Source organism: Psittacula echo, assembly GCF_963264785.1.
Source record: "Psittacula echo genome assembly, chromosome: 8".
Lineage (NCBI taxonomy): Eukaryota > Metazoa > Chordata > Aves > Psittaciformes > Psittacidae > Psittacula > Psittacula echo.
Window position 1 is genome coordinate 19,199,962 of NC_137744.1, and position 19,111 is coordinate 19,219,072.

General features: G+C 36.5%; 1 protein-coding gene across 1 annotated transcript in view; it reads left to right on the plus strand.

Moving 5' to 3' along the window:
• Positions 1-1,862: 1,862 nt before the first annotated feature.
• PCDH11X (protocadherin 11 X-linked) overlaps positions 1,863-19,111 on the plus strand; it is a gene marked incomplete at both ends in the record, with an annotated part of 447,205 nt that continues 429,956 nt past the window's right edge. Inside the window, one exon of the mRNA XM_080624421.1 lies at positions 1,863-2,402. Within this exon, the coding sequence (XP_080480547.1) occupies positions 1,863-2,402 (540 nt within the window). The remainder of the gene's footprint in view (positions 2,403-19,111) is intronic.

Genomic DNA, 19,111 nt, shown 5'->3' on the forward strand with positions numbered 1-19,111 from the left:
CCAACCACTGCAACTTGATCTGCAGGAGTAAATCAATCTATGCTATGACAGGGAGAATAAAATCAGAAAAGACAGGCAAAGAATTACATTTTTACCTGCACAATAAAGAGAATGTAGATGAGTTAGTACACGTGGATTTGAAACAGATGCTAAACTGTTAGCAGCCAAAATTTCATTAACTAAAAAGTGATTTTTTGGTGCAACTCTTGAAGATCTACCTTGCAATAATGCTATCCTGGATTATCTGAAATCCTGGAAAGGCAGAATTATGCAAAGGTTAGGGAAGGCAGCATTTTCTATACATGGAGTTCAATAGTGTGTTTTTTTTTTTTTCTCTAAAAGTTTTCACCTGAAGGCTATAGGTACATAGATGGATGTAAGTACCTCTAAGTCATCTCAATCTACTTATTTTTCTTTCTACTCCTTTCTTGGCTGGTCTCTTCTCCCAGGTAACAAGTTAACAGGTGACGGGACAAGAAGTAACGGCGACAAGCTGTGCCAGGGAAGGTTTAGGTTGGATATTGGGAAAAGTTTCTTCACTGAAAGCATAGTCAGGCACTGGAACAGGCTGCTCAAGGCAGTGGTGGAATCATTGTTCCTGGATGTGCTGAAAACCCATGTAGATGAGGCCCTCGGTGACATGGTTTAGTAGTGGACCTGGCAGTGCTGGTGAGCAGTTGGACTTGATCTTGAAGTTCTATTCCAACCTAGCTGATTCTATGATTCTTGAGGTTGTTAACTATCTTGAGAGGAGAATATACTGTGATTCAGAAATTAGGTTGAAAAGTACAAAATTTTCTTCAGGCCAGAACAAATGTGTATCTCGCTTCAGAGGTATTTCTGTATCTCAGAGTACTTTAGGAAATCACTGCTGCAGTCTATTTCCTCTTCCCTTTCTCCCCCCCCGCCCCAACTGGAAGGAAGGAAATCTTCTGTTTTGGAAATTAATGACAAGTTTCCAGGTAGAGATTGTCAATATGGTGGGCAGTGGGGGAACAAGAGTTACAAGTTTACACTTCCTGCTGGGAAAAAAATCTTTCAGTTCTACATCGAAGACTTTAATGTTTTATTGTTCTCCTTTTGTTCTGGAATTTGTGCACTTTAGACGCATAATCCAAATTTCAGTGAATTGAGCACTAGTATTTATGCTTACTTCTAAAAGGCAAATGGGATCTTGTCATCTGAAAGAAAGGGACTGCTGGATTAGTGTCCCTGTGTTAGGTTTTTCCACCCATTGTTGGCTAAAGTTCAACAGACTTCATCTAGATAACTTTTTTCTTGCCATTTTAAATTCCTATATTAAAAATAGCTGGATTTCTTTGCTGTTAACAAACATTACATAATTTTGTCAGTGCAGTACTTGGGTGAAAGTGATTTTTGGTTTTGTGTCTCTGAGCAAGAGGTGTAAAAAGATTGGGTTTTCAGCAGATGGTTGTTTGCAAACTTCTTACCTACTTTTTGCTTTGGAAACAAAAAATTGAAGACCATGTGGCAGATGTCTCAAAGGAAAAGGTTTTCTTAAGGTGCTAAGAAGTGTCATGGTAGAAATAGGGATTTTTATTTTTATTTGTTCATTCACTGTGATCCTGTTCTGAGATTCTTGGTAACCAGTGTTAAGTAAAAAAAAAAAAAAAAAAAAAATGTGCAAGAGTTTTCTACATTTTAAGAATGTTTGTTAAATCAAATGTTACTTTACTAATGAGGTTTCAAACAGGTCAGGTTATTTGCCATTGGGGAAGTATCGCTTTTGTGCCTCCATCACTTGAACACAATATTCTGTAAATTTTAAACAAGTTTTCTTTCTATTCCTTTTTCCAGCTGCTCTTGGTGTTCTACACGAATACTCATTAGCCATTCTGGAGATGGACTTGCTGTCTGGAACCTACCTCTTGGCAGTCTTATTAGCCTGTATTGTATTGCAATCTGGCGCACAGGAGAAGAATTATACCGTGCGGGAAGAACTGCCTGAAAATGTCCTCATTGGCAATTTGCTCAAGGATCTTAACCTAACGCTGGACCCAGATGTGCCCCTGTCCTCACCCCTGCAGTTCAAGCTTGTGTATAAGACTGGGGATGTGCCATTGGTACGGGTGGAGGAGAACACCGGTGAGATTTTCACAGCTGCGAACCGCATAGACCGAGAGAAGCTGTGCTCTGGCATCTTTAGTGAGAATCGCTGCTTTTATGAGGTGGAGGTTGCTGTTTTGCCTGATGAAGTCTTCAGACTGGTTAAGATCAGATTCCTAATAGAGGATATAAATGACAATGCCCCTCTATTTCCCTCAACAGTTATTAACATCTCTATCCCTGAAAACACAGCAATTAATTCTCGCTATTCTGTCCCATCTGCCATCGATCCTGACATTGGTGTGAATGGTATTCAACATTATGAATTACTTAAGGTGGGTTTCTTCCATTCTTTTATGTTACTTTCTGCATTACTGCCTTCCCAGAAATGTTGCAAGTCTCATGAACCACTAGAAACACAAAGCTGTCAGCCACATTAGTGGTACACTGCAGGTACATCTCTCAAAGTGTTAATCTATACCCTTGAATCCATACTAGGGCATCATATCTTCATTAGTGGGAAGGTGTTTATATGTGTGTCTGTCTGTGTAACAATACCCTGAAACATGCATGAACTCTCCACCAGCATTCAGAGTGTTTGTGAGCTTGGGCTAACAGTCATCTTAGGCCATTAAAAATGTGTTCTTACTGCCACAACATAGCAGTGGCAAGTGTGGCAACATTTTGCATTATGTTTGTGTTTCCTTCTCCCATGACTTGTAGATTTTAGCAGTAGATCTTAGTGCAGAAGTGTATGAGATGTGATGCTCATCTGTGTACTGATGAGCATCTCCGGAACGAAATAGAGTCCATGTGTCTAAACAGCTTTGTAATGTTTGGGCAGGCAAAATATCTGATCTGGAGGAAGTCCAAGCTACACATGAATGCAAGGATAGCAGCGCCAGTGGCCTTGCAAGAGCAGGTCTTTCATGTTCTTGTTTCTTTTACTCTTCCTAGCAAATAACAGGAGAACTGCAATTAGGGAACAAAAGAGTAACATGTGAACCTGAGGTGTGTAAGAGTGTGATTGCTAAATAAAAATTACTTTCTTTTGAGTTTACTCAAGTAGAGAGTTTAGAACAAGAAAGGAACTTAGCCTGAAAGTGCTGGGTTATTACGTGGGAAGCTGAAGTCTTCACTTCCCTTGGTTTGAAATGGGGAACTATTGGGTAGTTTGGCTGCTCAGCTACCAATTTGGCACTCTTGTTACTGACTGGAAGAATATAGACTCTATAGGACAATATATTGCTTGATTGACTTGACAGCTACTATTCACTGATACCAGTACTTACTAGCAATTTAATAAAAATAAGACACTGCCTTATTTTAGCTCTTTTAAATTGCTTACAACCTGAAGTAGTTGTGACATTGTGGGTTCTAACTAGTGACAAAGACATAAAAGTCTTTTTCAGTAAACTGCATCCCATGGGGCAGTTCTGGTTAACTAACAAAAAAAAAATAATCCCCATATCCATCTGTCTGCTCACAGGGTAGTCGAGCAATTTAAAACTTTTCAAGAATTTACTATAAATTTTGAGGGCTTTGTCGTAAGATCTTCAATACTTTTAAATTTTTAGGGTGTACTTAGTGCAGGCAGTGTGTGTTGTGGTGTTTTTGTTTTGGTTTTTGTTAGGTAGCTAACCAGAAGCTCCCAGTAGGAGGCAGTCTCCCTTATTTGGCATTTAATTGAGAATATGGAAATGAATAACAGCATATTAAATAACAGTAGGGGTGGAAAATAATAAAAAAGCTAGGGCTACAGGCAAAATGTGGCAAAATGTTACATGGTCTGAAAGAGATATGTTAGTTAATACATGAGAGAAATGTGCTATTATTCTAGCAAAAGATCAGCAAAATCGGGAGTCCCTGGAATTGAGTGAGCAACAGCTTTCAGCTCACTGCAATAGCAGCGAGTTTATTTTTGGACTCTGTGTTCAGAAACAGAATGTAACAGATCAGCAGAATGGTAGCATATTTGTATTGCACAAGTGGGAGCACATGTAAAATGCAAGCTACGGCTCTGTACCAGAAGTGGAGTAGGGTGTAAGGCCTTGTCCAAGGATCTCATGTGAGATGAGATGATGTGCTAGAGCAGCAGCTTTTGCCAAGAGATGTGCAAATAACTTTAAAAAATAAAATCGGTATTTGAATTAAGGGAAAAGAAAGAAATAAGAAACACAGTTACATGTTTATTCAAGTGTCTTTGAAAAACTGCTTTTGCTGTGTAATGGAAGGAAAGGTGATGAGGATGAACACGCTCTGGTATGACTGAAACTTCTGAGTTATTGTGCTAGATGTGCTGCAATGAAAATAACATGTAAAGTCAGAGCCCTACAGACAGTTCTTATAAATGAATTAATCACATTCTTTTCTTGCATGCCTGTTGGTCAGGTACTTCTTGAGTTATGGATCTACTGCCTTTAAATAAGCCAGCAATTTTGCATGCCTTGGAAAGTATCTGTAAAACCAAGAAGCAGTTTATGACAGCTAGACACTGGAATTGTAATGTCCAGTTGTTATTCCATTGGTAGTTTTTACAATGTTAACACAAAGTGATCATACAAGGAGAGGGAGAGAAGTTGTAAATTCTGGTGAGCAGGCAGGGAATGTAGTGTATATAAAGGTCTATCCATCACTGGGGAAGGATAGGGAGATGAAAAAGCAAGGGAAGAGTAGTAATGCCTGAAGAATTCTTTCCTGGATAATACTGAAACAACTAAGAGGAAGGGTGACAGGCACACAAGAATTGCATTGCTTGTCTTTTCTCCCAAAATGCTGCTTTTGTGCATTATCCTGTGCTATTTTTTAGGGTATGCTTTGAAGACACTAATGTCTTCTGGCTTCTGATATGTGTTGACCTTTTCCTTCCTTTTATAACCAGCAGATAGAAAAGTGGGGAAACTGCAGCTCATGAAACTGTTATGCCTTCTGAATAGGATGAGTCTAGCAGGGCTGATATGACAGTGTTGTGGGGAATTTTTGGAAGCACCAGATAAGAAGACGATGGGCAGGGCAGCATCCTTGAAGGATGGCAGAGGAGTGGGATATGAGATATGCAAGTCACTTTATAGAAGCATGAAGGCTGATGCTTTAGCATGCGTGCAGCAACAGAGGAAAATGTGTTGCTCTATATTTTAGAGACAGTAACAGCAAGTTGAGAAGCTGTGCACTGAAGACAGAGTTCTTCAGTTAGCTAATTTTTTTTTTATAAAGTGATATGTGCTTATTGTCTGTGTGGAGCCAGACCTGTTTTGTCAGAAGATGAAGAGATCTTTTTGCTATAACTATTTTTAAAAGAGAATAAACTCACTACAGACTTAGCTGAATAGTGTATATGTTTTTTACACATTTTCAGCAACTCTGTATCTCTTTGGGAAGGTAACATTCATGTGTTTACAGTATTTCTCCACTTTGTTACACTTACCTTATTGCCTCTCTCAAAGTATCAGAAAAGGTTGCATGCAGTTGTTGTGTTCAGTTTCGCTTGCAAAGTAGAGAATAATAAAGGCATTTAACTACATGACAGACTTCCATATTATTCTAATCCCCTGCCTCTTTCTACAAATCTTTTCTAAATAGAAAGAAACAAAGCAAAATGTTGTAAAAGAAAGTGTTACTGTGTTTTGGTTCAGTATTATTTGAAAGTTTCCTAACATGGGATTTGATTTTTTTACTAAAAGAGAGAGCTTTTAATTACCACACAAATCAGCATCCAGATATTTTTTTGTTTGCCTTCATTTTCTGAAAATGTACCTCAGTGGAAATTAACTTATTTATCTGTAACTGGTTCACGGTACTGCAACTTTAGAGCTTTCCAGTTGTCTGTGATTCAAGTATACAGTGTTTGAAATGCATGAACTCTAAAAAGACTACAGTTTTATCTAATATCTTCATTTCTTCTTATAAGACTTAGTTGCAAGTTATGTGGAGGACAAATTCCAAGAGGTGTTCTAAGGAAAGCAGTGTTATCATATATATATCTACAAATACTAATGTTCTGCTTTAACTCTGATAGGTAGCTAAGCCTTCAAGTCTTTGTTCACCCTGCAAGGTGTTCACGTTGTTTACGTATCGATGTAAAATGGACATTTGTGTCTGGCAATGCCACCACATTGTTAAAAATATTGTTGTTAATCACACTCAGTACACTTACATTTGACTTGAAGGCAAACTAATAATTAGTATAACTTCATTAATGTATTTGGAGGCCTGTGAGACTTGTGAATTCTGGTTTGACTATGAAGATTTTGGCATGAAGCATCTCTTTGGTCTCTTAGATATGAAAAGGAGTAGCTGTCTCAGAGCAGGTTTTGAATAGAATTCCAGGTTGGAGCTCTGTAATGGGGAGTTACGTGCATATTTCTGAAAGATTTCATGTAAATTCTTTTTATTGGTTACTTAGAGTTGCTTGTCAACTAGGTATAGCATATACACAAGATGTTGCGTAGGTGCAACAGTACCCAATTAGCAGTTGACTTGAGTGAAAGCAAAGCTCTGTGCTTACAGGAGCAGAGCAGTTTCTTCTGCGAGCTTATCCTGTGTACTACTAGGCTATTGCTTGAATCTGTTGCAGTTTGGGGGGAAATTAGATTGGAGTTACTGTTATAGTTCTATTACCTATTACAGTAATTTCTCTGTATTTACTTATCAGAAGCAGTTGGTACATTCCTTCTAGAATAATATAATAATCTTTTTGTAGCTGTCAGTTCATACCTCTGTAATCTGACAAAATAGACTCTTACTCAGTCTCACAACACGTCAGTCTTGCCTCTGAGGAGGAGAGTTATCTCTTGCTACTCTAGATCATCACTTGTGATGTCTTTCAGTAGAAGCTTTCCCCTTCTTTCTGGTGCAGTATGTCAATTCCATGACCCATGAAAGATGGAGATCACAAGCCGTCATATTTGAAGTCTGCTTCTGCAAGTAGTTTATTTCTGATCCTCACAGTAGTTCTGAGTCAAGTAACTAATAGAACTGTTTGTGAAATTCAAGAATGGAATAAAATACAATTTATGTAAAATGAAAGCTAGGAAGGTAGTTAAAATTATAGAGTGAGACTAGACTTGTAGTTAAATCAGAACCAGAAAGTCAGAGTAGTGACCTTGTTGCTGATAATTATATTGTAAACAGTGGCACAAATATTATAAACAAAACCACTAACAATGGAGGAAGACAAGTTTTTTTATGGCCTGTTTGTGTTTTAATGTTGCATCAATACTGAGTGGTTCAGTACATAGAAAGGAAGAAAGCATGGTTAATGTGTGTGCAGACTCAATGCACAGAGGCACAGACCTGTGTACTTAACACAGGTGTTCACCAGATCATTTTCACTGTCCCAAGCACCAGCTGCTTGAACCTCGTATTTTCTGTCCTCTTTTTATGTTTTCATGTCTTTAAATTGAAAATGAAGCATCCACCCTCACTTTTACTCTCATACCATGTTTGAATGGGGAAGCATCCCACAGTCAGTCATACTGAAATTACTGTGGGTGATTTGTCTGTCTAGGCTTCAGCAGAATGGGAGGACAATAAAGTGGTATATTGGCCATTTAAGTAGGTCACAAGAAGCCTGGGGTTGTTGTTATCAGCATCTGCCTTCTGTGAAAAGAACTGCCAAGACAGAGCTTTTTCTACATCTAAACAGACACTTATTAATATTGTCAGGTCTTACTGAATATTGCAATTAGACACAAATAAGATGAGGTAAATTCCAGCTTCATCACTCTCCTGTTATCAAAAATAACTTTGTAAAGTTGTGGGAGCCAACTAGTAGCAAAATATTTCTGCACTTTCTAATTTTTATTAGCAGCTCTTTCTGTTAACTCTGTAAGGGACATATGGCTGTATTATAAAAGGTGGGTGTTCAAGATCCCAGGAATTTTTATTTTACAGACTTGTATATACTCAGGAAAATACATGATTCAGGTAGGAAATTTCTTGACTTCCTGATAAGACAACAATAACGTACATACAAGGTGAAAATAAGATGCATGTTAAAAAAACATTTGAGTATTGTTTTTTTTTTTTTTCGCTTTTCCTCCCATGGACATGTAGCTTAGAATGAGATTTTGAGTGTTTGCTTGGATAGGGGGAATGGCTTGTTTGTCTTACATCACAGTCCTTTAATTGAATTAGCATTGGGATTTAATTCAGCATAACTTTGTGGGACAGGTTAACTTCCATCTTCATTATAATGGCTTGTATGGATTATACTTCACATATTTGTGGAACAGTACTATGTCTTCTTTCCCATTTCATGTGCCAGCGTAGATGGGTAACATAATAGATTTAGGGAGTTCAAAAATAGATTTAGGAGGTTTTTTTTTTGCTCTGGAGTTGTACTCCAGTCAAGCTCTAAGGTCACCCTCTAGAGCTTGTAATTTAATAAATATGGAGAGTTGGACATGTTGCCTTTCTAAGGTAACTTTTAGCTGCCCTTTAGAAGAGAGAGGTTTTCTAGGACAGACAGGCTGTCTTTTGAATGATGCTGAGTGCTCCCCCCAAGCCCACTGTGGCAGTGGGGATTAGGTCAGCACTGAAACATCTTTTCCTTTCCCTGTTACTACCACAGGATCAGTGTATTTTTTTTTTTTATGTTTTAACATAGCTTCAGTTTTTTTAATGAGTGGTTCTCTCTCTGTCTTTTCCACCAAGATGTAGATATCTGAAGTATCAAGAATTTCAGCAGTGCTGTGAGGATGTACAAATACCACTTGCTGAGATGGCCAACTTCACAAACATGTTGTTCATAAAACTTATTTACCTGAATATAGGGTTGTAGATGTTGAAGTCCCATTGCAGATTTCTGTTAAATCTTGAGGCACTTACCTTTCCAGTAATTTAGGGGCTTTTTTATTCTCTCATAACGTAGTAATGTGCTACACAACAGGGCATTTAAAACTTAGTCTCCAGCTATAGGGAGGTTCAGGTATTAGTAAAAAGTCTCAAATATTTGAAAGACTGAGCCTCACAGAGTCTAAAACTATTTACAAAAACACACCACTTCCCACTCATTATGTGATTTAGTTAATGTTGTCCTTAGCACTGTTACGTAGAGCTTCAGATGCTGACTCTGTAAAGCTCTGAGTGGCGGAAGAATCTTTTTGTTCCAGAAACCTGAGATCAGTTGGTTTCAGGTTAAGTAATAACTTGGGCACAACAGTATTAGAGTTAAATTCATAAGTAGGTGTCATTTACTCGAGAAATTAATTCTGTAAAAGTAAATACATTTTCAGAAGTTAATACTTTAATGGACTGATATCATGGCTTTAGTATAGGATATATTTAGGTAACTCCTTATGTTGTCCTTGAGAGAAGGGAGCGAAAAATCTGTTAGTATTGTAAATTGTAGAAGTTCTTAATGTTAAATAAATTCTAATATCAAAGAAGTGCAGAATTTTCTCATTATCAGTTTCCTTATGATGTGGAAGATACATTGCAGTAATGAGGAATAGTTCAAATAGAATGGAATAGAGAGTTAATCCAGCTTTCAATTTAGGTGAAAAGTAATTGTCTCCCTACTATCATTTCTCTTGTCCGGGTCAGGTAGTTTTAGGGTTACAGAAACTATGATATGACCTGAAACAAGCCAAAAATGAGTTACAGAAACTTGAGGAATGCTTGTGAATGCTAAGAGACATCCTAAAATCTTGAAAAGCTCCCCTGCAAATATATTAAAGGGACAAATAGCTTCCATTTTGATCTTATTTTCTGTTAATAATTACAGGAAAACTTAAAAGGTGGACTGAGGCAGAAACTATAAATATTTGTAGGTAGAATTCTTATCCCTTACGTTTGACATTATCGTTGGACATCTAGTGAAATATATTTTCTTCTCACTGTTTAGCAGTTTTTAACTTCAGGAACGTAAGGAATTAAAAATACCCAACCCAAATCCTGTTTCCTTTATATAGCTCTTTTACCTCAAAAATCTTCTTCACATCATCTTTGCATAAGACTATTTCTAAGCAGGGGGGTTGGAAGTAGATGATCTTCAGGTCCTTTCCAACCCTAACTATTCTATGATTCTATTTGATGATGCAATTTAGCATGCATCTTCTTAAAAAGCCACTCCCATTCACCTTTTTTTTTTTTTTTTTTTTTTTTTTACTTTACAAAATATCAAAGTGTATGCTCCTTATGTGAATGTTTTGTAGTAGAATTAAAGTACTGCTCAGTAGTAATTTGTTTAGACAGACCTGCACAGATAAGTGGGCATCTGTGAGCAGTGTCTTGAAAAAGTCACTGCAGCTACTTTTTAAAGGGAAAATATCTGATTTGCATTCTTACAGCTGTGAGTTAGTGTCTCTGAGCAGATAAAACTCTACTACTGACTGGTGGTAGTGAGTCAAGAGTCAAGGTAATTGCTTCTTGCTGTTGATACAAGGCTCCTTTAGGGTGGTTTATGGCATTATTACTGTAAAAACTGTCAGGTCCCGTTATCCTGACATTGCTTTGGGGGATTGACTGAAAACTAGAGGAAAGTCTTGCTTCTAGGCATGGTAAGTTCAGTGAGTTAGGGTGAGGGACAAGTCGGTATATCTTTTTGCATTCAAGGCTCTGATTTTCACACTAGCTGTCATGAAACAATAATATATAACTTAGCATGTCTCTGTGTGGGAAGGATGATAGACTCAAGCTGGAAGGCAAAAATCTGTCAAATGGAGATCTTCGCTTTGTCTATTTTATATGAATATTATCTTTTACTGATGTCCAGACAGATCAGTATGCTAGTTAACACAGATGTGGTGATGCTTTCTGAACATAGTAGACTGAGGATTTGTTTAGTAGTCCTCTGGAAACCAAATGTGTAGACAGCACTTAGAAATTAATCTTTTCTCAAAATACATAAAGTTAAAACTTTAGTTTCATTTATGTGGAAAGAAATGGTCAATTATACAATTGATAACAGTAAACCACAATAAAAGCACTAACAAAACCCACATATATCTCAATAAACAATTTATAGTTTGGTTTGCCTGTACGCGTGATACTGGAACTGCAAATATGCAATGTCAAGCAAAGTTGCAAAAAGTGTATTGTTGTTAAGCAGTGACGCTGAAGTATCCTCATGTGAATGGTGACGTTTTATGTTGACTACACCATGGCAATGTAATGCACCTCTGAGGCAAATGTATAGAAAAGTATTAAATGTGGTATTCAAAAGCAGTTAACTCATATGAGTGCTTTTAAAAGCTTCACAGGTTGCCAACTTTTCTAATGTCAGCAATATGAGTTGTGTACAGATGAAAAATGAATGGCAGAAGTAGTGTTTTCCTTTTGTCATTTGTGTGTTACAACTTTTAAAGTAAGCTCACTCATTGACTGAACTTTCTGAAGGTCTTTGAAGCTTTCACATAAGCTGCAGTATACTTAAAGATTCTTTTTGTTCTTTTCTGTAGGTTTAGATGCTGGTCATGATTACCTGGAGCATAGGGGTTTTTTCAGTGTGCTTATTTGGTTTCAGATAGCTGTGTGAGCTACTTGGAGGAAAGAAACAAATCAGTGTTACAAGCTGAAGTCTGACTTAAGAGAATTAGAGACTGATGAGGGTTTATGAAGCATGTGAATGTAGACAGTTAAAAATACTCCAAAAAATGCTGAAGAATCATTGAAGATGAGATTTTATCTTTTTTTTCCCCCACCAGTTAATTGCAGAAATTATTGGCTAAACATTTGAGTGGAGACAGTGAAATTCTCTGGGAAGATCTCTGCATGTTAAAACTGAAGCTGTGATTGACTTTTACTGGTCACTTTGTCAAGGCTTCATTTGATTTCTGTAGTAGCCGCCTTGAGTCTTGAACTTTTCATTGTTATACTTGCCATAAAATCTTTCTCACTTTCAGAGGGTAAGAAACTATTATGTTTGATTTGACTTCCTCTGCCTTCTCCATTCTACAAGATGCAAGCAGAAAGACAACAATTGTAATAGGATATTGCTACAGAGTATGCTGCTGTTACAGTTGCATTGAGATTTCTTGTGTTATGTCTCTACTCTGAAAAAACTAATTTGAGTTAGGAAAGCAGAATATGTACTATCTCCACGTATTTCACACTCTTTCTGGGGGCTGTATCTAAAAATATATGTAAGTAAAAGAATTCTAAGTGGACATCTTAATTTTTGCAGTTATCATTAGCTTTCCTCGGGACAATCTAACTTTGAAATTCAGCCTTTGGAAAATCAATACCTTCACAGTACTGAAACTAAATAAGTTTATTAACATTTTTGAGGAGTAAATGCTTTTATCAATATAAAGCAGCTCCTGATGAATACAATTTTTAAAGTAAGAACAATTTTAAAATCTGTATATAGAAATGAGCTGCAAATTTGCCACTGAAGTATTTGGGTGAAGAGGAAGATGCCACTGCGCTTTCCTAATGTATCGGGACACCCTTAATGCCTTACAGTGTAATGAAAAGTGTAAAGATGAAGAGCAAGGGATTCAGCTTTCATCACTTGATGATTTGCAGACAACTTGCAAGATATTTTTTGAGCCTCAGACTTCATTGCATGTTCCTGTTTGCTGTTGTTATTACACTTCCCTCACCTGTGTGTCATTCCAACAAGGTAGCCATTGTTTGCTCCCAAATGTAGCAGGACTCACACTAAACTTGCAGCTGTCCAACAAGTGGTGTAAAAGCCTGTTCTTGACTCTGATAAGTCATCGTATTGCTCTGTCTCTCTCTCTGCTGTGGTGTTGAGAATTCATCTCTCCTGACTGCTTTGCATATATCAGGTCCCTGCCCCCCGCCCCCCAGCATCAAATATGGACTTCAGGTTTCTGGCTGTTAATTTTTCTCCAGATCTGATAGGTGAGAGCAGTGCTAACAAATTACCTCTTCTGCAACTTTTTCTCATTTGCAATAGAAGTATCAATTGTGGCTTAGGCTATGTATTTACGTATATTTAGCAGGTTTATATATGGAGCATCTTTTATTCTGGCAGGCTGCTAACAGTGCACTTAGGTCAAATTATACTGTACCCATAATCTTCAGTTTCTCAAAATATACAATGTTTTAAAGATTTGGTATTTTGTATGTCAGAGAGGAAAGAGACGGGAGCCTTTTCGAAATACCCTGAGAGTTTGCTGCCGCTGTGCTGGTACATTATTTTTATATATTCACTGTCAGGATCTATAAATAAAGATGTTTCTCTTTGGCCCCTATTTTATTTTTATTTGTTTATTTTTATTCTTTAAAGAATGACCTGACATAGGTTTCTGACATTCAGATCATTTGTGTATGAACTATGTTAGTGAAACTGCCTTTGGTTTTCTGCTTGATCATCACCAATGTATCCAGCGGGTTTATATTGTTTTGGTAATTTTCTCAGAAAGTTTGTGACTAAACTCATTTAAAACTAAATAAGAACATTATTACTAAAGGTAGCAAGAGCCAAGCATAAAACGTATTACATTTAAAGGCCATTATTTTTTGTCCAAATTATTGCTGCATAGAATGTAAAAATTTTTTTGGCTCCGAAGTAGTTCTAGTTTCAGAATCATTTTGTGAGGATATTTTTTCTTCTTCTTTTAGTTACGGTAATGGATGAAGGAATACATGTTTTTCTTGTAATTTGGATGACTTATCACGAAAAACCTTGAATTAGGTTTCCAGCAGACTGCCTGCAAATCCTAAAGTTATTCTGACTATTATTATTAGAAATTCCAAGTTATTCATGAATAATGCTTTTTCACATGTGTATGGGACAAAAAAACCCCAAACCAAACATATTTAAAAATGTTCAGTGAAGAAAAGGAAAATGTCAGTGATAATATTCATAAAACTTTCAGATTTTTGTTTTGCCCAGGTCACTTTTCTATGACCTCTATTTTTGGAAGGGATGAAGATTTACAATTTTGAAGCTATGTTTTGTATATAGGAGATGCAGTTTGGATTTATTTTTCATAAAGCACATAATATTAAGGAAGCTTTTATGATGATACTGTGTTCTGAATTTAATTTTACTTTTAACTTTCAAATACTGGATTTTAGTGAGAGAGATATAAGTAACTGTAGTTGTTTTTACTATGAATACGCTGTGTGTAGTATTTTGCTTCCTCTCAAGAGGAGAAAAAGGCAAGTCCAAAATGATATTCTTTTAGCTATCAAGGAGTACATGTAAATCGAGTGTCAGTCATGGGTTGTGGCACTTGACTGCATTAATGTGGTTATTTTTATTCGAAAGTTTATTACAAAGTAATTTATATGCTCTAGCCCAGAAATATAATTGCTCTGAACACTGAAGTCCTGTAGAGCTTTTGAAGCAAGGAGATGTAGCAGAGAGCATTTCAGACAATTTTAAAGAAACAAAAAGAAACATTGGTAAAAGGAATAAATTCTGAGTCATCAGCTGTCAGTATTGAAATACATTTTTCTCACATTGTGCAGTAATTGCTGGCTCTATTAATGTGATGTGTGTTACTGCTTTGGTTATTGCTGATGTTCCAAAGTCAAATAATTGTAGTGTTTTTTCTGTGTTTTATCAAGCAAATTGACTCTTTTTTTCTTTTTTCGTTCCTTTTTTTTTCTTTTGAGTCAGGATCTTCCTCAGTACTTTTCAGAATAGGATATTATATGTCTTTTTCACTTTGAGATTACTTTTCCCTCTTCGTTTTAACCGCTGCAGTGTAATTTTCACCCTCATTTCCACTAGGGACTTTTCAAACCTATTTGTTGTAGCACATTTAAAGATATAAACAAAGTAATAACTTCTGTTTTGGTCCCTATCCCTGTTTCCTATGTAACCTCAAAAACAGTATTCTGGCAGTTACATTCTAGTATTTTCCATTGGTGAATTGACCTTTGTCAATGGAAATCCAACAGAAAGTGTGAACACCGTAACTGGAAAGTCAGTCTTACAAATAGACCATAAAAGATTTAACTTTGCTGCCTCACATCTGTGTTGCACTGAAGTGCATTGTGTTAAGACTTTGACCTTTGCTACACCTTTACATATGATGCTTAGCTGGACTTCTGTCTTTCCATTTTTAACCTGTCTCTGATTTCAGTCTCAAGTATTTACCTCTGCCAAGCCTAGTTTTTTCTGTGAAGTACTCAACAATGGCAGCAATGGACAGCAATAGAATCTATTTTGTTTCTGTTATGGTTTTTGCTTTCACGGTTGCTTGTGAGGGTGGGCTCCTAGAAGGCAAAAGTGTGCATTTTGATCATAATGAAAGGAAAAAAATGTTTTAGGAGTATAAATAATAAAAAATAGAGAGGACACAAACCATTCCAATGGTCTGTCTTCTATTGCAGTATATGAATGGCAGGATGACTATTTACAATGTTCATGACTTCTATAGAAGATGAGTTGTATCATCATTCTTTCTACTAACTTTTGGAGGAAATAAATGAGCAATCTGAATAAAAGTTTTTTGTTATTTAGAGCAATGCTGTATGAGAAACAGTGGTGTCTTCTTTCAAACTGCCTAGGCAATTTTCTAAAAGGGTATGTTGACTTGAAATCCTGTTCTTGCTTTGTAATGCTATCTAAACTGGTATTATTAGTGCTTTAGTGTTTTCTGTAGTGCATATATTCTGTACTCTTGGTAATGTGCTCTTAGAGGGCCACCGAACTGTGAGATTTGGCTCATGGTTTGGTTTCTGGTCTGCAGAATAGTTGTCAATGAGCGCTTTCTGCCTTCTGTGCCTCAGTTTCCTTTCAGCTAAGTGATGTGAATGATACTGACTTGGCCTGAAAATGGCCAAGAAATAAAATTAATTTGGTTTGTATTTGAAATACCTAAATTCTTGAGCAAAGATAGGAAGTAAAGGTTAGAGATGGAAGTAGACTTTATTCTGCTACCCAGTGGCAGAAAGCTTTGTACTACTCAAGGAATAAGGTTATCTCCAAAGCTTTCCTATATTAAGGAACTGGAAGAAAGCTCCTTAAGAAGTGAATTTACCTTTGTGGAATTAAAACCCAGGGGATTTAGATGCTTCCATATTAATGATAAGCTTTGATAATAACTTTTAAATTATTTGATGTATGAGACTATAATTTGGTTGAAAATTTTACTTCCAGACTTGAAGTCTTTCACAATATTTAGTGTGTGTGTGTTGTGTGTGTCAAAATCGTATCTAACATAGGGCTAGACAAAAAGGTAAAACCACTCTTCTTATTGCTTTTCTAATGTCAGATAATGTCAGAAGAATTCTTATAAACGGTAGTGAAGTCTTTCAGAAGCTGAAGTTTGAAGTTCAGCATAGCATACGCTACCAGCTACTGAGTTTCCTGAGCTAGGTAACAAAGAAAATTGCTTTTTGTTATTCACTGCCTCTAACAAAACCCCATCTAATTTAAGTTATGCACAGTGGATTTTTTTTCCCTCCTAGTTTTTGTGTTTCTCTTGTATACTAGTGGGTGGAACAAATTTATCCATCAGAAAAGGTTTTAAGCTAGTAACTTCATGATGATCAGGAATTTCTGACGTGGTTTGTGTCTGAAATACTCAATATCATATAAATCAAAATACACAAACTCATGCTATAGTGCTGTGTGCTACCTGGCTCTGAAATCACTGAAAACAAAAGAGATATGTTAATATGCATATTACTGTGGAACGAATGGTTGGCTTTTCCTGCTGGGCAGCTGTTGGAACTAATCAGATTGTGCCTAAGAGCATAATAAGGAAAAACTTTAATAATGCTCAGCCCTCTTGGAAGCTCTGTCATTTCAGCTGCCATACTTGCATTCACTAATTTAGTCTAGGTTTGCTGTTTTGTTAAAAGCTGTAATGCTGAATCTCAAACCAGATTTAATTTCATTTTACGATGGATTATTCCACATACATTCACAGTAGGCCACCTCTTACGGTAACAGTAAAGTTAATTGAGGGTGGAAGTAGAGTTTTGACTCTGTAGGTAGAATGCTTAACAAATTTAGCAACTTGTTTTATACTGTCGCTTAAGGTTTTTGAGATAGTGCTCTAAATTGTGAATCGATGTAGCAAATGGAAGCTACTTTGGTGTAGTGATCAGTACTGCAGATTTCTATGAGCAAAATGACTCAGTCCTTCCTTGGAGAGTACTTGTTTTGTATCTGTGAATTTGACGTCTAATCACAGATGTAGTTGTTGGTAGAATGTCCTAGGCATGTTTTAAGAGTAGTAATGCGCCTGAAAAAAATCTTCAATTCAGAATCAGCTGTTCATTTAACTCACTGCTTCGTCAGCATAACAAATTGAATTATTGTTCATAGCTCAATCCCTTAACTAATATGCAAGATCCTAACAATACATTAAACACATTAAAAATTAACATTAAACCCATGAAGGTAAAGAAATAGAAATTAAATGTAAAAATTAAGATTTTAGGCTAAGTCTTGTGTCTATGTTAAAAATTGTTTAGGGAATGTTGAAGTTAAATTGTTTGAGGTATGTATATTTTCCTTGCTGATGGTCAGCTTCCTAGCTGATGGACATGAGTTAACATGTTTATGCTGGATTTTTAGGTTTATTTCTTTGGTAGATTCAGTTGTTTGTATCATGCCTTTAGAATATAAAGGGTAAGCTTCTCATTGAATTATTGAGAACATATTATTTCCAGGGGATGCTTTCTTACAGCCATTTTCTTGGTTCCAACCTGTGTGTAGCTGAGGGATGCTGTCTTTGTTAGAAAGTGTCTCAAAACAAGGTTAGTTCTGTGGGCATTGTGGTGGTTTTTTAACCTGAGGTTGTTGTCATAGAGGAGTAGTTATGAAGAATCTAGGAAAAATTCTCACTTCTTGTTTGCTACACTGAGACCTTGGTGGTTGAAATCATGCTGGTTGCCCAAAAGCTGTTGATATTTCTAACTAAGGACAAGGCCATAGGTCCAGTTTCTGTATGTGTATGATAAAGTCTTACTGTAGCACAAACAGCATGCGTTCTATTATTTGGAAACATCTGGTTTAGGGCAGTGGTTGAATTCATCTTGGAAGACCTTTGAGTGTATGCAGAGCTGGGAAAGCTTGCTTTTGCCTTTAGTTTGGATTACACAAATGGCTGAAGTAATTTCTGCCCAGTAACCACCTTTGCCTAACTTGCTTTTTCTGGAATAGTACAGTTTTGTGAGGTCAGTCATATTGCTAAGTAATATTTCAGCTATTCTGTTTATTCTGGTGTTAGCTTTCCTGTGAGCATACACCCAATCATCCACTTAGCTGTTGAGATTAACTGTTCTATGCAGTTTTTGTGTGAGACGTTCTTTCAGCCTCAGAGGATAGATAGTTCATATTTATTGGAGGATATATGTTTCTTGGTGGGACTTACCTAGATCGTTGCAACAGGAGATGGATATTATATTTACCTTCTGAAGTTGGTGTTCTTCATGCTTAAGTATTGGCTTCTTTTGTTCTATGGTTCTCTGTTTTCTTTTACTTTTTTTTTTTGTTCTTGGAGAATAAAATCCCTGCTTATTAGCTAGAATTTATAGTGAATACTCAAGACTGACTGCTACTAGAGAATATAAACAGTGAACAAAAGCTGAGCAGAAAAGCTGGAATGGAATGAGTGTTTGGTGTTTCCCCTGTAAACATGCAATTTTAATACACGTACTTTGATTTACTTTGTTGCAAATCAATTTTATCAATTTCATCACTGATTATAAGTCTGAGAAATAGCACAAGCGTATTGAACTAGAGTAAAATTGGAATTTTGTTCTTCTTTTTAGAAAGGAATATATTCTTGAGTATAATTACTTATAAAGCTATGTATCAATTAACGCTTTTAAGATTTTTGTTCCCAAACAACTCATAGAGAGCCTGGTTTTGAAATAGAACTTGTCAACTAGAAATTCATGACAGTTTATGTACTAGAACTTTGAATACACACAGGTAGCATGCGGGGTTTTTCCAAATTGACTTTTTGTTGAGGTACTGCCTTAGAGAACCTCTTTTTATCTTGCTTTTGTTCTGCTGATTCAGATAAATAGGAGTCAGTAACACTGGAGGAAGAAGAAGACAAGTTGTCTTCCTGATAAACCCAGCACCAGGAAACACATTTTTGGTTTATCCACTATATTCTGTCATCAGTGTGGTGAAAGGACTTTCATTTGATGA